Here is a 19,747-nt window from a genome sequence, read left to right as displayed (position 1 = left end):
TATATACATACATATACATACATATACATATACATACATATATACATACATATACACATATACATACATATATACATATACATATATACATACATATACATATATATACACACACACACACACACACACATATACACACACACACACATATACAGCGAAGGAAATAAGTAGTTGATCCCCTGCTGATTTTGAATGTTTGCCCACTCACAAAGAAATGATCAGTCTAAAAATTTGAATGGTAGGTGTATTGTAACACTGAGAGACAGAATAGCAACAAAAAATTCAAAAGAAATGCATGTCTAACAAATTATGCTATTCTGTCTCTCAGTGTTACAATACACCTACCATTCAAATTTTTAGACTGATCATTTCTTTGTGAGTAAACATTCAAAATCAACAGGGGATCAAATACTTATTTCCTTCACTGTATACACACACACACACACACACATATATGCATATACATACATGCAAATATATACACACACACACACAGTATCTCACCCCTCACATTTTTGTAAAAATGTGATATCTTTTCATGTGACAACCCTGAAGAAATGACACTTTGCTACAATGTAAAGTAGTGAGTGTACAGCTTGTATAACAGTGTAAATTTGCTGTCCCCTCATAATAACTCAACACACAGCCATTAATGTCTAAACCTAAAACAAAAGTAAGTACACCCCTAAGTGAAAATGTCCAAATTGGGCCCAATTGTCGATATTTTGTATGGCCAACATTATTTTCCAGCACTGCCTTAACCCTCTTGGGGATGGAGTTCACCAGAGCTTCACAGGTTGCCGCTGGATTCCCCTTCCACTCCTCCATGACGACATCACGGAGCTGGTGGATGTTTGAGGATGCTCCACAGATGCTCAATAGGGTTTGGAGACATGCTTGGCCAGTCCATCACCTTTACCCTCAACCTCTTTAGCAAGGCAGTGGTCATCTTGGAGGTGTGTTTGGGGTCGTTATGTTGGAATACTGCCCTGCGACCCAGTCTCCGAAGGGAGGGGATCATGCTCTGCTTCAGTATGTCACCGTACATGTTGGCATTCATGGCTCCCTCAATGAACTGTAGCTTCCCAGTGCCGGCAATCATGCTGCCCCAGACCATGACACTCCCTCCACCATGCTAGACTCGCCTGGTTGCTGCCACACACGCTTGACACCATCTGAACCAAATAAGTTTATCTTGGTCTAATCAGACCACAGGACATGGTTCCAGTAATCCATGTCCTTAGTCTGCTTGTCTTCAGCAAACTGTTTGCAGCTTTCTTGTGCATCATCTTTAGAAGAGGCTTCCTTCTGGGACGACAACCATGCAGACCAATTTGATGCAGTGTGCAGCGTATGGTCTGAGCACTGACAGGCTGTCCCCCACCCCTTCAACCTCTGGGGCAATGCTGGCAGCACTCATACGTCTATTTCCCAAAGACAACCCCTGGATATGACGCTGAGCACGTGCACTCAACTTCTTTGGTAGACTATGGCGAGGCCTGTTCTGAGTGGAACCTGTCCTGTTAATCTGCTGTATGGTCTTGGCCACCCTGCTGCAGCTCAATTTCAGGGAATTGGGAATCTTCTTATAGCCTAGGCCAGTGATGGCGAAACTATGGCACGCGTGCCAGAGCTGGCACACAGAGCCATCTCAGTGGGCACGCCAGGAAGAAGAGGATGATGAGCGCACACGGACCGGCCATCCAGATCTCGTCCACACTGGACCCCCATCAAACTACATTTCCCACATGTCTCTGGGGCCAGGGTGGGCGTGGACGAGAGGAAACGGCTCCAATGCGGCTCTGGCACCAGGGGTGATGTACCCGGGGATGGGCGCGGAAGAGAGGAAGAGGCTTCCCACACTGCTCCGGGGCCAGGGGCAACGTGTTCAGCGTGAATGGGAATGAGCTGCTGGGTTGGAAACCACACCGACGCTGCCAGAGGTGAGATTAACTGCTTGCAGTGTCATCCATCAGTGCCCAGCAGCGCCGCCCGTCAGCGCCGCCCAGCAGCGTCGCCCAGCAGCGCCGCCCGTCAGCGTCGCCCAGCAGCGCCGCCCAGCAGCGTCGCCCGGCAGCGCCGCCCAGCAGCGTCGCCCGGCAGCGCCGCCCAGCAGCGTCGCCCGGCAGCGCCGCCCAGCAGCGTCGCCCGGCAGCGCCGCCCAGCAGCGTCGCCCGGCAGCGCCGCCCAGCAGCGTCGCCCAGCAGCGTCGCCCAGCAGCGTCGCCCAGCAGCTCCGCCCAGCAGCGCCGCCCAGCAGCGCCGCCCAGCAGCGCCGCCCAGCAGCGCCGCCCAGCAGCGCCGCCCAGCAGCGCCGCCCGTCAGCGCCGCCCGTCAGCGCCGCCCGTCAGCGCCGCCCAGCAGCGTCGCCCAGCAGCGTCGCCCGTCAGCGCCGCCCAGCAGCGTCGCCCAGCAGCGCCGCCCAGCAGCGCCGCCCGTCAGCGCTGCCCAGCAGTGCCTCCGATCAGTGCCGTCTGTCAGTGCGTCAAGGTAGGCAAGTGGTTAATTGCAGTGTTGGCACTTTGAAATAAAAAAGTTGGTTTGTGTTGCAGTTTTGGGCACTCGGGCTCAAAAAGGTTCGCCATCACTGGCCTAGGCCATCTTTATGTAGAGCAACAATTCTTTTTTTCACATCCTCAGAGTTCTTTGCCATGAGGTGCCATGTTGAACTTCCAGTGACCAGTATGAGAGAGTGAGCGATAACACCAAATTTAACACACCTGCGACCTTGTAACACTAACGAGTCACATGTCACCGGGGAGGGAAAATGGGTAATTGGGCCCAATTTGGACATTATCACTCAGGGATGTACTCACTTTTGTTGCCAGCGGTTTAGACATTAATGGCTGTGTGTTGAGTTACTATGAGGGGACAACAAATTTACACTGTTATACAAGCTGTACACTCACTACTTTATATTGTAGCAAAGTGTCATTTCTTCAATGTTGTCACATAAGATATAATAAAATATTTACAAAAATGTGAGGGGTGTACTCACTTCTGGGAGATACTAATTATATATATATATATATATATATATATATATATATATATATATATATATATATATATATATATACACACACACACATATACATACACAGTAGGTGATATGTGCATGGGAGGCCTAAAGCCTGTCAACAGTCGTTTGTTTACTTCAAGCTGTATTTGCATTCACATACGAGTCTAAAATGCAAAACCTGCTCTGAGGCATCAACAATCCATATGCTTTATTAAATAAGTTCACCTAATTATTTATTTTCTTAAGTGCCTATAAAGCATTGTACCAGTGGATTGCGGGTGCTATGTCAGGTTCCTGCTCCTGCAGACCCTACGGGCAGTTACTGAAGTCCAGGAAGAACAATGAACTCAGAGTGCACAACAGCGCCCTCGCAATTCATTGACAACTACAAGCTATCTGCTGCGGTGGCAGAAGGTACTTGTAGTTCATTTACTTACAGAGCTCAGTGAATAAATGATATGGGTGTGTGGGCGGAATTGTGACAGTGGGTGCAAGGAAAGGATCCCCCACCCGTGTCACAATGGCGGATCAAGTTGGAGTGTGGGCAGGTGCATTAATATCATGTTACTAAAGAAGAACTTATCCTTTAACATGTGAAAAGTTAAAAAAAAAAAAAACCCACTACCAAGCATAGTAAACACATTAAAGTTGTTTTTTTGCAAAATTCCAGAGTGGCCCCAAACCTGCGATGGCTTATAATGTTCATTGTACTCTTCAAGAACTGAGATCTCCCTGTTTTGCCAAGCGCAGAGCATAGAATCTCATATACAGTATGAAAGCCTTAAAGTGACATCACCAAGGTGTCCAACAATATGACATAAGAGCCTGCAAGGAAACCAGCTTCATACATACCTGTCTTTCAGTCCATTACTTAAAACTTCATGGTGTGACAGACCTCCTGGACACTGAACCAAACCCCACAATATTATCACATGATTGAACCACAGTGGCTAGTGGAGGATCCACTATTTAACAAGCCTAAGTCATCGGATCAGCACAGCGAGAGTCCTGCAACAGCACAAAGCTTTAGCATATGTGCCAACTGGCATAAAGCAGTTTTTTTTATTGGTTAGTTCTTTACTACAGCTTCTACCAGGGTCACTTTAAAATGCAGAGGTGCTCAAAAGCAATAAAAAGCATGCACCCGGAGAGTGCTCTGCAACCAATGATCAATGGTTCCCATTTCTGCACTTTGCATGTGCTGGCACTAAAGCAGTGGTAAATGCGAAAGGTATAAAAAACAAAAAACAAAACACTTTTCCCCTGCAAGGCAATGTTATGACGTGCTAGTCTTTACCAAGTCTTCCTTTCGGGTTCGCAGGCTCCAGTCCTTTGGATGGTTGAGCCGCAATGATGCCACTCCCATGCATGTGTGCATCAGTCACTGTTTACATCACAGGGCTCTGAAGGAATGGCACGTGTATGCCGTTCGTTCAGAGAGTGCATGTGCCACTGACGTTACCGGCAGTTTCACAAACAAATATCTTCTAGATGGTGCACATTTTAGGAGATATTTACAGCACCTACAGGCAAGCCTCAGAGGCTTACCTGTAGAAAAAACATAACGAAAAGACTTTACTAACACTTTAAACATCACCCAAGTCAGAGAAAAGTTGCAAAAGTACCCAGTGATGATGAGCATTTCTTTCATTCCCCAATGAAATCTGTCCATCCATGACCTCCATAAGGAACACTGGAAAACACTCCAAACCACTCAAGAGCGTGCACAATGCTTGTTATTACCCAATACTTTAAAACGGGGTTAATTTACTAGAGGCAAATATACTGTGCACTACAAGTGCCATTGCTCCAGAGCTTAGTAAATTAGATAAAGCTTCACTTTGCAAACAACACTCAATCACATGCAAGGAAAATTAAAAACAGCATTTTTACTTGCACATGATTGGATGATAAATCAGCATAGTTTCCCTTCATTTCAACGCTTCCCCTCAGATATACAACGAATGCAGTTTCAAGTGCACAGACTATTTGCCTTTAGTAAATCAACCCCAATTTAGAACTGGTATTTAAAGTTGAACTAAAAAGGCAAAACGTTTTTCATTTTGGATAGTGTAAGGGAGGATTATTGCGGAGATTTCCCTTCACTTCCTCTTCCAAATCAGGAAGTGAGAGAAAATCCCTCCAAAGTGAAGGAATCCCTGGTTGTCACCAAGTTTCCCCTCTATTATTCTTCTGGGGTCACCCCATTAAACATGACAGGGGTTCTAATCCCTCTCCACTCTGTCCAAAACTAAAAAAAAGTTTTGCATTTTTAGGCTCCATGCACACTGGACATTTTAACGCTGGTAACGTTAGCTGTGTAAAGTCATGTTAAAGACGTGTGTTTTTCAGCGTTTTTGCATTAGTGTTTAGCGGACGTTTTTTTTTAGCGTTTTACCCCCCACCCCAAATTTTTTTTTTGCTCAAAGTCCAAAAATGCTGGTTTGCCGCATTTTTCAGTGTTAGAGCGTCTTTACAGCTAAAAAAAAACTCCTCTAGAAACCCACTAGTTCTGGAGGTTCACAGATTACAGTCTATGTGTGCATGGACACATAGGATAACATGCTGGGGAGTTTACTGGCTGTAGGGAAAAAAAACCCACCAAAAGCCAAAAACAGCCGCTGTAAAAATGTTCAGTGTGCATGAGGACTTAAAGTGGAAGTAAAGTCAATTATTAAAAAGTTGCTGACATGCAGGGTATTTATGACAGAAGAGACACTATTTGTGTCTCCTGCCTGTCAGCTGTCATGTACACTGAGTTGCGCATGCGCAGTTCAATGAACACTTGCGGTCCTGATCTGTCCTGCGACAATGCAACTCCCGTGCGTACACATGGGAAGGTCGTCATTGTGGCCTGGCCTATCACAAGGCCAATGGCACAGGACCCAGGTGGAAGACCAGGTGAAGATGGAAGTGCAGGGGGCACTCCAGATCGATCCCACCACAGCGCTGGAGGGCACCGTTTGACAGGCAAGTCTGCTATAATGTACTAATATGCCATCACATTATGGCATAACTCACCAGGGGGGGCCCCAAATTTTTACAACAGAGTTTTATTATTGCTTTAATACTTTAACAGCACGGACGATGGAAACACGCTTTGATCATAAAAAGGTACATACAAATAACTTTCTTTATTTGAACAAACTCTGGTACAAAAATGTAATGCATTACAGCTGAATAGTCCACAGATGTGGTGCCTGTATTAGTTTTCTTTTAGGTTAAAAACATTTTTAGCAAGTACAGAAAATAGCTGCTGATCTTGCCAAGGACTGTTAAGCTGCAACGTTACATTTTGCTTTTGCATTTAGATAGGCTTTCATTAATTTGCCAGCCCTGAAATACACACTATTCACAGCAATATATTCCATTAAATTAGACTAATTTTAAATGTTGCCCAAAAATGTAGCAATGTAACAAAAAGTGTTCACAGAATGAAGTCTGACATTTACAGGATGGGTTGTCAACCAAGGCTTTTTTTTTTCTCTTACCAGCAGCTTGCAGCACACATGCATAATGGAGATATACAAGTCTAAGCACTATTCCCTTTGCCAAATACAGAATTGCAGCATATTTTATTTTCTACTGAATCGCCCTACTATTTTGTTGCTAGTTTCAGTAGGGTGTGGGAAAGGAGATGACAATGATGGTGCAGAGAATTTAGAACATAATACACCCTGTATAAAATAAAGAAAAGTGAGCGCACTTCAGTGAGCGGCAAATGCACAAAAGGAACTACAAGCCCTTCCAACCAGAATAGAAACAATAAAGTGCAGCGCTACAAAAATAATATCCAAGTGACAATTATATATGCGGTCATCAAATATAGGAATATTGAAGATGATAAACAGTTCAGTGATGGGGGACTCTCAGGGAGTATAGGTGCAATCCAATCCCAGGAATAGATAAATTGCCTGCTTACCAGAAGCGCAATATCAATACGCATGTACAGGTTATATGTAGCCGGGGTCCCATGTAGGCGCTGCTTTATAGTACCCAGATGGTCCGTCGGTGGTAAGACGATGCTGGCCTGGTCGGATCACACTGCTCCTTGGATCCACGCAGAGAACCTGAAAATGCTGGGGCTGAGGTATGGGAACTCAGTGCCAGATGTAAGGAGTAAAAATACTCATAGTGTAGTATGTTTTAAAATTATTTATTAAATCCAATAACGTAAGCCATAAAAGTTACAAAACGCATGCCTGCAGCCTGTAGCCAGTATAAGCAGCTTGAAAAAAAGATTCTATACACTGACCAGTGAATACCAAAGGTGGGCCGCCGGACCTCCTGACCCGGCGGCGTAACGTCAAGGCGTGCGAAGGCTCCTCCTAGACGCGTTTCGTGTCAATACACGTCTACCGTAGGGGTGATGCCATGCATGCCTGACTTCTGTTTGCCTCTTTAAATGATTCAAAAATTGCGCCAAACCGCAGTAGCGCCGCCTCGCTGACGATCGGCGCTACTGCGCATGCGGGGGCGCCATTTTCCTGTGGTTTGGAAACCATAAAGATGGCCGCCGCGTGTCCCACTGCGCATGCGCCGCTGTGGATCGGCTGGATGTCTATATCCAACCGAGACAATGGCGACCGGACTATTCGCGCATGCGCAGTGGGACACGCGGCGGCCATCTTTATGGTTTCCAAACCACAGGAAAATGGCGTCCGCGCATGCGCAGTAGCGCCGATCGTCAGCGAGGCGGCGCTACTGCGGTTTGGCGCAATTTTTGAATCATTTAAAGAGGCAAACAGAAGTCAGGCATGCATGGCATCACCCCTACGGTAGACGTGTATTGACACGAAACGCGTCTAGGAGGAGCCTTCGCACGCCTTGACGTTACGCCGCCGGGTCAGGAGGTCCGGCGGCCCACCTTTGGTATTCACTGGTCAGTGTATAGAATCTTTTTTTCAAGCTGCTTATACTGGCTACAGGCTGCAGGCATGCGTTTTGTAACTTTTATGGCTTACGTTATTGGATTTAATAAATAATTTTAAAACATACTACACTATGAGTATTTTTACTCCTTACATCTGGCACTGAGTTCCCATACCTCAGCCCCAGCATTTTCAGGTTCTCTGCGTGGATCCAAGGAGCAGTGTGATCCGACCAGGCCAGCATCGTCTTACCACCGACGGACCATCTGGGTACTATAAAGCAGCGCCTACATGGGACCCCGGCTACATATAACCTGTACATGCGTATTGATATTGCGCTTCTGGTAAGCAGGCAATTTATCTATTCCTGGGATTGGATTGCACCTATACTCCCTGAGAGTCCCCCATCACTGAACTGTTTATCATCTTCAATATTCCTATATTTGATGACCGCATATATAATTGTCACTTGGATATTATTTTTGTAGCGCTGCACTTTATTGTTTCTATAATACACCCTGTGAATATCTGAAAAAAACAAACAAAAAAACAAAACATCACGCCACAAAACAATCACATTATGCAGTTTCTTGTACCTGTAGGTGCCTCAGTGTTGTCCATTATTTACGTCTGAATTGGGTGGAGCCGGAAAACGTTTTGTAAGAAAAAGAGAGAGAGTTTTGACTGATACATATGTAGGTCACACCAGAACAATACATTGATACAAAGATAATGGAGATATAGGAATACAGGTGATCCATCAACATAGCTAACAAACTGCAGGACGCAGATCTACAGCGGACAACTTCATACATTAAAGCTATTGCGATTCACACACAGGAATTCACAAGAGACAGTTCACTGACAAACTACAGAACAAGACCAGTCACAATTCCTATCCCATAATGCCATAAACCAAATAAAACGAAGTTCAGAGTACAGCTGACCAGGTTCATTGGCTTCATTTACACTGGTTTTGACAATCTCCTTGTCTATTTCTTCTCAAAACACTGTCATCTTAAGTATCAGTTCTACAAAGTTTTACAGTGCCTTCACATTAGCAACTCTCTTCACAACTTCAAAAACTCTACGCAGCAGCCTGGAAGAATTGGATTAACCCTTGCTAAACTGGAAAGAACATTGATAACCAATGACATTTATATTTCCTTTGCTACAACTTCAAACTGACCAAAAACCTCTAATGCTCTGGTCTTTATTACAATAGGGTTGGGATTTCATAGCTACCATGTGGATATTTAGCAAACATGGATAAATGCAGGCTTGGCAGACACTCCAATGTATATACAGAATATGATATACCTAAACGGACCTCACAGTTTAGACAGGTCCCATATGATGGAAAACCATACTGTGTTCAAACCTTATCTGTGTATCATTTGTTGTATGTATGAAAGTAATAACATGAATACCCTGTATAACCCACATGTTCCAGAACCAAAACTTACTGAATAGGAAATACATTTACACCTTAAAACTGACCAAAAACCATTATAGTTTAATTATTATTATTATACAGGATTTATATAGTGCCAACAGTTTGCTCAGCACTTTACAATATAACGGGAGACAATACAGCAACAATACAGTTCAATACAAGAGGGATAGGAGGGCCCTGCTCCTTGGAGCTTACAATCTAGGATCTTGGAATATTCACTTTATTGTGTCCACATTTGCAAATAATATCTGCTAACTGCCTAGTCTGTGTGTGGGCATTGAGAAGAAATCGAACATTTATAGTATTTCATCCCCCCTTCTTCACAAAACAGGTTACTCTATTTTGTTTAGAACAATTCTTGCAAATAAATTACCAATTTGGAATGACAAACCCCACCCTTCTTCTACCTTAGTAGGACAACAGCAAGAAAAGCAGACCAATTGTGATACAAAACAGTTGATTAAACCTGCATTGGAAGACACCACAAACACCGCACCTCAGGGACAATAAAGGGCAGGGATCCAGGAATTTGGGCTCAATAAACAAATCCATATAGTGACCAATATTTAAGTGTGAACAAACACCAGACATATGAAAAGGACTTTTAGCTTTGTCATCCAGAGAAAATTCATTAAAGTCAACTGTGTGGCCTTTTGCCCAAGAGATTAAATAAATGCAAATCCTATTATCCAGTAAGAAAAAAACCAACAAGACAGGCAAGTATCTTCCCAAAATAATGAGCAGCGAGGTGGCTTAGTGGTCAGCATTTCTGCCTTGCAGTACTCCCTGTGCCTGCGTGGGTTCCCTTCCGGTCTCTCAACGCAGTATTAAACCAAAAACAAACATAGTGCAGCTTAACAATTCTTGTGAAGGCTGCATTCATTTTTTTTCTATTCTCATCTGGTCATGTTGTTTCTCAAGGAACAATCTCTCTTGCAGATGTATCAGTCATAGGGATGAGACAAACCATTTAAGACTACCAGGTGTGCTTACTGTACCTGTACAGCTTTTATTACAGTAGATTTTAAAGCGGAGTTCCAACCATTTCTGTGTTTATTACAAGTCAGCAGCTACAAAAAGTGTAGCTGCTGACTTTTAATAAACACACACTTGCGTCCAGCGATGTACTCACCCGTGCCTTCTCTCCTCCACAGCGCCAGCATCTCAACTGTGGGCACCAGACTGTAACAGCTTGCGGCTTCACAGCATGGTGCGCATTCGCGCTCCCCTCCTGATTGGTCCGACAGTTTTCGGAGACCTGTAAAATTTCCCAGGAGACTGCGGGAAAGAAGGAAGGGGACGAAGCTCTGGCTCAATTCACCACGGCTAACTGAGCCAGAAGTGGGAGCGGGTACCTGTCAAAAACAGGTATCCGCTCCCCCCAAAAGGTGTCAAATATAGCAGTGAAGGGGGGGAGAAGGCAAATAAGGGGAGCTTCTGCTTTTGAGTGCAACTCCACTTTAATGTAAAAGAAAAATGGTTAACAGGCAGGAATTTTAATGCAGAAGAGACATGCTTTGTCTCTTCTGCATTAAAGTTACTGACCTGCCTGTCTGCCCCTGTACAGTGAGCCGCGCATGCGCAACTCACTGTACAAATTTGGCAATGCCAAATCTGACTGAGCTCCTACACATGCGCAGGAGTGATGTCATCCCCACCTGGCCAATGATAGCATTCGGCGACCGAGGCCAGCCGCCTGAAGATGTCAGAGGCCAGGCAAGGAGCAGTGGGACGCCGCAGCGCTGGAGCAGAGGTGAGTATAGTTCCGCTTTAATGTAAAACCTATATCCCAAAAGGAAAAAATGGTTTGCTGTAACTGTTTATAAAGCATTAGCTGGAATTTGGATTCAATTTAATATACTTAAATCTGATAGTACATCTAACACTCTCCTCCCACAAGACTAACAGTGCTGCTTTCCTTATGCGTCTCTGTTGCTCCTTCACCCAGGGTGGGGGGCAGTCTAATCCAGGACAGGTGTTACTGGCCATATCACCAGGTGAAAACAGAGGGAAAAAAAAAAAAAAAAAAACTAGTGAATAGTTACAATACCTAATGATTGCAAACTGCAATATGAAGGGGTTAGACAAAAAAATGGAAACGCTACATGATTTGCAGGTGGGAAAGTGACGTTTCTCTTTGAAAGCGGAAGTGATGTAACATTCTTTTGCTTCCGCTGTGTGATGAGACACCTAGCTGACAGGTGGGAAGCCTCACTTATGTAATTCACTGCGTGCGCTACTAGTAATCCGGAGTCATATCAGAGCTTACTGAGCCTCAATGAGGGCAAATTGTTGGTGCCTGCTTAGCTGGTGCTTCTGTGACTGAAGTTGGCAATTTATTTGCTGTGCTGTGAGTTCTAGTATCAAGGTTATGACGGCATATTCAGTTTCTAGGAAAACATAGTCTGATAAGCATAAATGCAGTCAACATGGTCAACTGACCAAAAAGGACATTACGCACGATTGTGACCCAGAATAAGAAAACAACTGCAGAGCTCAATCAGTCTTCATGGGACTGAGATTGAGTTTTCAATGCAAAATAGGTCATCACTTTCACACCTGCAAATCATGTAGTGTTTCCATTTTTTGTCTAACCCCTGTATTACATTATGGATTTGGGGTTTAATACCACTTTAAAATATAACTAAAAGCAAAAAATTTTTTTTTTTTAATTTTAGATAGAGTGGAGATAAATTAGAACAACTGTTAAGCTTTTATTGCTGTTTGGGTCCCATTAGGGAAATTCACCCTTTCCTGACCTTGGAGACAACCACACCTACTGTTTTGGCTGTGGGAAAGGGAGTGAATGGAAATTTCCTTAATGGGGCACAGATGGCAAAAACTGAAAGGGGTTACAACCCCTCCTCTATCCAAAATGAAAAACAAATTACCTAAGGTAGGTTCAAGCTTTCACTTCAAACAGATCATTCTTCCATGGTTCTGCCCAGCTCCAGTTCTCTATTGCCTGGACGTATTTCTTGCTGTGAGAATTTGCCTCACAGCTTCTGCTTCTTTTAGAAAGAATGACACACTTTGCCATTACTGATGGTCCACATAAGGGTACACCAGCTTCTTGCTCCACCAAATCTGGGTGGCCCAGACAGACCATCACTCAGGCTTACGGTCTTGAGGATTAGGATCCATTTCTTATCAAGGCACACAACTAGACCTTTAAGTGTCTCTTGGGCTTTTTGGTATCAGGCTACTAATTTTCAGATTTGCAAAGCTGCCACCTAGTCTTCTGCTAACAGGTTTGCAAAGTTTAATTAGGTAAGTGTTCAGGCCTCATCTGATGCTAGCTTTGGGTGTAAACTCTGTTTTTTGCTGGTTTTTTAGTATTTGGGTTTCTTTTTTGCTGTTGCCTACCTCTCAGTAGCACTTCTTTAGGCAATTTCAACAATTTAAAACTGTCACTCAGTGGATGTAAAAGAAAATACAAACCGATACGAGGCATGGAGAAGCTCAGCTATGAGGAAAGACTAGAGCAGTGGTGGGCAACCTTTTTTTTCAACTGAGCCAAATCTCGCCAAAACCATGATTGAAATTTATTTTGAGAGCCACATTTTTAAAACTGAAAATACATCTCCCATATAGTAATTCATCCCCCATAGTGTAATTCATCCCCCATGGTGTAATTCATCCCCCATAGTAATTCATCCCCCATATAGTAATTCATCCCCCATATAGTAATTCATCCCCCATATAGTAATTCATCCCCCATAGCAATTCATCCCCCGTATAGTATTTCATCCCTCGTATAGTATTTCATCCCCCGTATAGTATTTCATCCCCCATATAGTATTTCATCCCCCATATAGTATTTCATCCCCCATATAGTATTTCATCCCCCATATAGTATTTCATCCCCCATATAGTATTTCATCCCTCATATAGTATTTCATCCCTCATATAGTATTTCATCCCTCATATAGTATTTCATCCCCCCATATAGTATTTCATCCCTCATATAGTATTTCATCCCCCCATATAGTATTTCATCCCCCCATATAGTATTTCATCCCTCATATAGTATTTCATCCCCCCATATAGTATTTCATCCCTCATATAGTAATTCATCCCTCATATAGTATTTCATCCCCCCATATAGTATTTCATCCCTCATATAGTAATTCATCCCTCATATAGTATTTCATCCCCCCATATAGTATTTCATCCCCCCATATAGTATTTCATCCCTCATATAGTATTTCATCCCCCCATATAGTATTTCATCCCCCCATATAGTATTTCATCCCCCCATATAGTATTTCATCCCTCATATAGTAATTCATCCCTCATATAGTATTTCATCCCTCATATAGTATTTCATCCCTCATATAGTAATTCATCCCTCATATAGTATTTCATCCCTCATATAGTATTTCATCCCCCCATATAGTATTTCATCCCTCATAAAGTAATTCATCCCCCATATAGTATTTCATCCCTCATATAGTAATTCATCCCTCATATAGTAATTCATCCCTCATATAGTAATTCATCCCCCCATATAGTATTTCATCCCCCCATATAGTATTTCATCCCTCATATAGTAATTCATCCCTCATATAGTAATTCATCCCTCATATAGTATTTCATCCCTCATATAGTATTTCATCCCTCATATAGTATTTCATCCCCCCATATAGTATTTCATCCCTCATAAAGTAATTCATCCCTCATATAGTATTTCATCCCCCACAGTACTATTCCCCCCCCCCCTTCTAGTAAGCCAAGTCCCCCGTGTCAATTCACTTACCTTTTGCGTTCCTCTCGCTGTCTTCCCGCGCCGTTCGGGTCTTCAGGGCGGACTGTGAGAGGAGCCTAGCTCCCCTCCCCTCACGTTCGGCACGCTGCCCCGCCTACACACATCCTGACAGCCACATCCGTAGGCCGGATTAAAAGGTCCGCGCGGACTTTTGGGGCTGCCAACCGAGAGGAGGCAGGGGAGCGGCCGACCGAGAGGAGGGAGGGGAGCAGGCGCCCGGCACACAGAAGAGCCGCATTAGACTGGGTAAAGAGCCGCATGTGGCTCGCGAGCCGCGGCTTGCCGACCACTGGACTAGAGGAACTGAATTTATTCTCTCTTGAGAAGAGGAGATTAAGGGGGGATATGATCAACATGTATAAATACATCAGTGGTTCATATAGTGAACTCGGTGTAGAGCTATTCACCCTGAGGTCATCACAGAGGACAAGGGGGCACTCTTTACGTCTGGAGGAAAAGAAATTTAATCTCCAAACATGGAAAGGTTTCTTCACAGTAAGGGCTGTGAAAATGTGGAATAGACTCCCTCAAGAGTTGGTTCTGGCCAGCTCCATGGATTGCTTTAAAAGACCTGGATTCTTTCTTAGATACACAGAATATAACTGGATACTAACATTTATAGGTAAAGTTGATCCAGGGAATATCCTATTGCCTCTCGGAGGATCAGGAAGGAATTTTTTTCCCTGCAGGAGCAAATTGGATTATGCTTTGCTGGGGTTTTCTCTGGATCAACTGTGGGTATAGGATTATAACTTTTTTTTTTTGGTTGAACTGGATGGACGTCTGTCTTTTTTCAGCCAGACTATGTAATATTTATAGCTGTTTGGGTGCAGATATTATACATATATATATATCCTGGTATGGGTGCCGACATGTACAATAAAGGATGTATAGATCCCCAGTATGGGTACAGACATTATATTACTAGAATATATATCCCTCTATGAGTATAGACATTGTATTATATAGGTTGTATACATCCCCAATAGGGGTGCAGACATTGTATTATAAGGATATATATAGATCCCCGGTATAGGTGCTATGAGGATGTATATACATCCTCGTATGGGAGCAGACATTGTACAATGGACATATATGGATGCAGACATTATTATACAGGATTTATATAGCGCCGACAGTTTGCTCAGCGCTTTACATTATGGAGGGAGACAATACAGTAACAATACAAATCAATACAAGAGGGGTTCGAGGGCCCTGCTCCTTGGAGCTTACAATCTAGGAGGGAGGGGATAGTGGTAGAGGAAATAGCTGTGGGGGATGGAGTGGTTGGAATAGTAGAGGAGTTTCGTATTAGCTGAGGGCGGGGTAGGCTTCCCTGAAGAGATAGGTTTTCAGAGTGCGCCTAAAGGTGAGCAGAGTAGGCGATAGTCTGATGGATTGGGGTAGGGAGTTCAAGAGGATGGGGGAAGCCCTGGAGAAGAGCATGGGAAGAGACAAGGGAGCTAGAGCAAAGGAGGTCTTGCAAGGAGCGGAGAGTACGGTTTGGATATTTGGAGACAAGATCGGTGATGTAGTTTGGGGCAGTATGATGAATGGCTTTATACGTCAGTGTTAGCGTTTTGAATTTTATCTGTTGGGCAATTGGGAGCCAGTGGAGGGATTGGCAGATACAGAGCGGTTAGTAAGGTGAATGAGTCTGGCCGCAGCATTCATGATAGACTGAAGAGGGGATAGCCTGCGGAGAGGTAGGCCAATGAGGAGGGAGTTACAGTAGTCGAGGCATGATATAAGGGAGTGAATGAGTTGCTTAGTGGTTTCCGAGGTTAGGAACGGTCGTATCTTGGAGATGTTGCAGAGGTGAAGTCTACATGAGTTTGAAGTCTACATGACCTGGGGCTGAAAGGACAGATTGGAGTCCAGGATGACACCTAGTACTCTGGCTTGAGGGGTGGGACTGATGGAGAAGTCAGGGGGGGGGGGGGGGCGCGGGCTGGGGGGAATACTAGGAGCTCAGTTTTGGAAAGATTGAGTTTGAGGAAATGGAGTGACATCCAATCCGATATGTCGCTTAGTAGGCTTGTGATACGGGCAGAGACTGAAGGGGGTGAGTTATACGAAATATATAGATCCCAGTAGCGGTGCAGACATTGTACTATGGACATATATAGATGTATGGGTGCAGACACTGTAGTGTATATAAATCCCAGTATAGGTGCAGAGATTGTAACATACATAAATCCCTGTATGGGTGCAGACATTGTACTATATGGTTGTATAGGTCCCGGTAGCGGTGCAGACACTGTACTATATATAGATGCCGGCAGGGGTGCAGACGTTACGCTGCATATAGGTCCCGGCAGGGGTGCAGACATTCTATATATAGGTCCTAGCAGGGGTGCAGACGTTATTCTATATATAGGTTCCAGTATGGATGCAGACACTGTACTAGAAGGATGTACAGATCCCCAGTATGGGTGCAGACGTCGCGCTAGAAGGATGTACAGATCCCCAGTATGGGTGCAGACGTTGCGCTAGAAGGATGTACAGATCCCCAGTATGGGTGCAGACGTCGCGCTAGAAGGATGTACAGATCCCCAGTATGGGTGCAGACGTCGCGCTAGAAGGATGTACAGATCCCCAGTATGGGTGCAGACGTCGCGCTAGAAGGATGTACAGATCCCCAGTATGGGTGCAGACGTCGCGCTAGAAGGATGTACAGATCCCCAGTAGGGGTGCAGACGTCGCGCTAGAAGGATGTACAGATCCCCAGTAGGGGTGCAGACGTCGCGCTAGAAGGATGTACAGATCCCCAGTAGGGGTGCAGACGTCGCGCTAGAAGGATGTACAGATCCCCAGCAGGGGTGCAGACGTCGCGCTAGAAGGATGTACAGATCCCCAGCAGGGGTGCAGACGTCGCGCTAGAAGGATGTACAGATCCCCAGCATGGGTGCAGACGTCGCGCTAGAAGGATGTACAGATCCCCAGTAGGGGTGCAGACGTCGCGCTAGAAGGATGTACAGATCCCCAGCAGGGGTGCAGACGTTGTACTAGAAGGATGTAGATCCCCAGTAGGGGTGCAGACGTTGTACTAGAAGGATGTAGATCCCCAGTAGGGGTGCAGACGTTGTACTAGAAGGATGTAGATCCCCAGTAGGGGTGCAGACGTTGTACTAGAAGGATGTAAAGATCCCCAGTAGGGGTGCAGACATTGTATTAGGATGTATAGATCCCCAGTAGGGGTGCAGACGTCGCACTAGAAGGATGTATAGATCCCCGGTAGGGGTGCAGACATTGTATTAGAAGGATGTATAGATCCCCAGTAGGGGTGCAGACGTCATACTAGAAGGATGTATAGATCCCCGGTAGGGGTGCAGACGTCATACTAGAAGGATGTATAGATCCCCAGTAGGGGTGCAGACGTCATACTAGAAGGATGTATAGATCCCCAGTAGGGGTGCAGACGTCATACTAGAAGGATGTATAGATCCCCGGTAGGGGTGCAGACGTCATACTAGAAGGATGTATAGATCCCCGGTAGGGGTGCAGACGTCATACTAGAAGGATGTATAGATCCCCGGTAGGGGTGCAGACGTCATACTAGAAGGATGTATAGATCCCCAGTATGGGTGCAGACGTCGTACAAGAAGGATGTATAGATCCTCAGTAGGGGTGCAGACGTCGTACTAGGATGTATATATCCCCAGTAGGGGTGCAGACGTCGTACCAGAAGGATGTATAGATCCCCAGTATGGGTGCAGACATCGTACTAGAAGGATGTACAGATCCCCAGTAGGGGTGCAGACGTCGCGCTAGAAGGATGTACAGATCCCCAGTAGGGGTGCAGACGTCGCGCTAGAAGGATGTACAGATCCCCAGTAGGGGTGCAGACATTGTATAAGAAGGATGTATAGATCCCCGGTAGGGGTGCAGACGTCATACTAGAAGGATGTATAGATCCCCGGTAGGGGTGCAGACATTGTATTAGAAGGATGTATAGATCCCCGGTAGGGGTGCAGACGTCATACTAGAAGGATGTATAGATCCCCGGTAGGGGTGCAGACATTGTATTAGAAGGATGTATAGATCCCCGGTAGGGGTGCAGACATCATACTAGAAGGATGTATAGATCCCCGGTAGGGGTGCAGACATTGTATTAGGATGTATAGATCCCCAGTAGGGGTGCAGACATTGTATTAGAAGGATGTATAGATCCCCAGTAGGGGTGCAGACATTGTATTAGAAGGATGTATAGATCCCCATTAGGGGTGCAGACATTGTATTAGGATGTATAGATCCCCAGTAGGGGTGCAGACATCATACTAGAAGGATGTATAGATCCCCAGTAGGGGTGCAGACATTGTATTAGAAGGATGTATAGATCCCCAGTAGGGGTGCAGACGTCATACTAGAAGGATGTATAGATCCCCAGTAGGGGTGCAGACATTGTATTAGGATGTATAGATCCCCAGTAGGGGTGCAGACATTGTATTAGAAGGATGTATAGATCCCCAGTAGGGGTGCAGACATTGTATTAGAAGGATGTATAGATCCCCGGTAGGGGTGCAGACATTGTATTAGAAGGATGTATAGATCCCCGGTAGGGGTGCAGACATTGTATTAGAAGGATGTATAGATCCCCGGTAGGGGTGCAGACATCATACTAGAAGGATGTATAGATCCCCGGTAGGGGTGCAGACATTGTATTAGAAGGATGTATAGATCCCCGGTAGGGGTGCAGACGTCATACTAGAAGGATGTATAGATCCCCGGTAGGGGTGCAGACATTGTATTAGAAGGATGTATAGATCCCCGGTAGATCCCCGGTAGGGGTGCAGACATTGTATTAGAAGGATGTATAGATCCCCGGTAGGGGTGCAGACATTGTATTAGAAGGATGTATAGATCCCCGGTAGGGGTGCAGACGTCATACTAGAAGGATGTATAGATCCCCGGTAGGGGTGCAGACATTGTATTAGAAGGATGTATAGATCCCCGGTAGGGGTGCAGACATCATACTAGAAGGATGTATAGATCCCCGGTAGGGGTGCAGACATTTGAAGTGTATTACTCCGGAGGTGGATGTTAGTGATAACGCCGGATCCAGGACATGTGTCTGGGAGGATATGGTCCACCAGTACGGTACATCACCCCTCACGGTGGGGCCCTGGTACCCGCATGCACGCTGCCATCGGCGGTCCTCCTATACCCCGCCCCCCTCTGCCCCGCCATTGGCCGCTCCGGTGATTCTAGTGCAGCCATTGGCCGGCTCTCAGTCTGCTCTCCTCGCTGATGCCCGGTCGGCTTTCGTTACAATGAGCCCCGGGAGCGGACACTGTCCCCGGCTGTGGAGTGTGCGGCGGATTGGGGGGGGAGGGGTGCAGGCGGCGGTGCCCTATGCGAGCAACTCACCTTCTCGTGCGGAGACAGGCGACAACGCCGGCTAGACACAGCTGAGCGCCACTACCGGAGAGCACGGTGCGCGCACACCAAACCCCGCCAAAAACAAGGAGCAGTACGCTTGCGCAGCTCCGCCCTTTGCCGCTCGCACTAAACCCCCATCCTCCTTACTACGAGGACTACACATGTACTGTAATGCCCATCGCCACAGTCCGCGTCCAAGCGGGAGGTCGTTCATACTCATTCACCAAACAATAAGAACCATTAAGGTTG

At 45.4% G+C, this 19,747-nt stretch overlaps 1 protein-coding gene across 1 annotated transcript in view; it reads right to left on the bottom strand.

Moving 5' to 3' along the window:
- CBX5 (chromobox 5) overlaps nucleotides 1-19,634 on the bottom strand; it is a 43,562-nt gene extending 23,928 nt beyond the window's left edge. Inside the window, exons 1-2 of the mRNA XM_089691417.1 lie at nucleotides 19,487-19,634; nucleotides 8,489-8,522 (exon numbers count right to left, since the gene is read on the bottom strand). Of these exons, the coding sequence (XP_089547543.1) occupies nucleotides 8,489-8,513 (25 nt within the window). The 5' untranslated portion in view covers nucleotides 8,514-8,522; nucleotides 19,487-19,634. The remainder of the gene's footprint in view (nucleotides 1-8,488; nucleotides 8,523-19,486) is intronic.
- Between the last annotated feature and the right edge of the window lie 113 nt (nucleotides 19,635-19,747).

The sequence above is a fragment of the Staurois parvus genome, unplaced genomic scaffold (assembly GCF_062004578.1).
Source record: "Staurois parvus isolate SC_StPar_1 unplaced genomic scaffold, SC_StPar_1.0 ptg000562l, whole genome shotgun sequence".
Classification (NCBI taxonomy): domain Eukaryota; kingdom Metazoa; phylum Chordata; class Amphibia; order Anura; family Ranidae; genus Staurois; species Staurois parvus.
The sequence above is the reverse complement of the archived record's forward strand: the minus strand, read 5'-3'. Positions and strand labels throughout refer to the sequence as shown.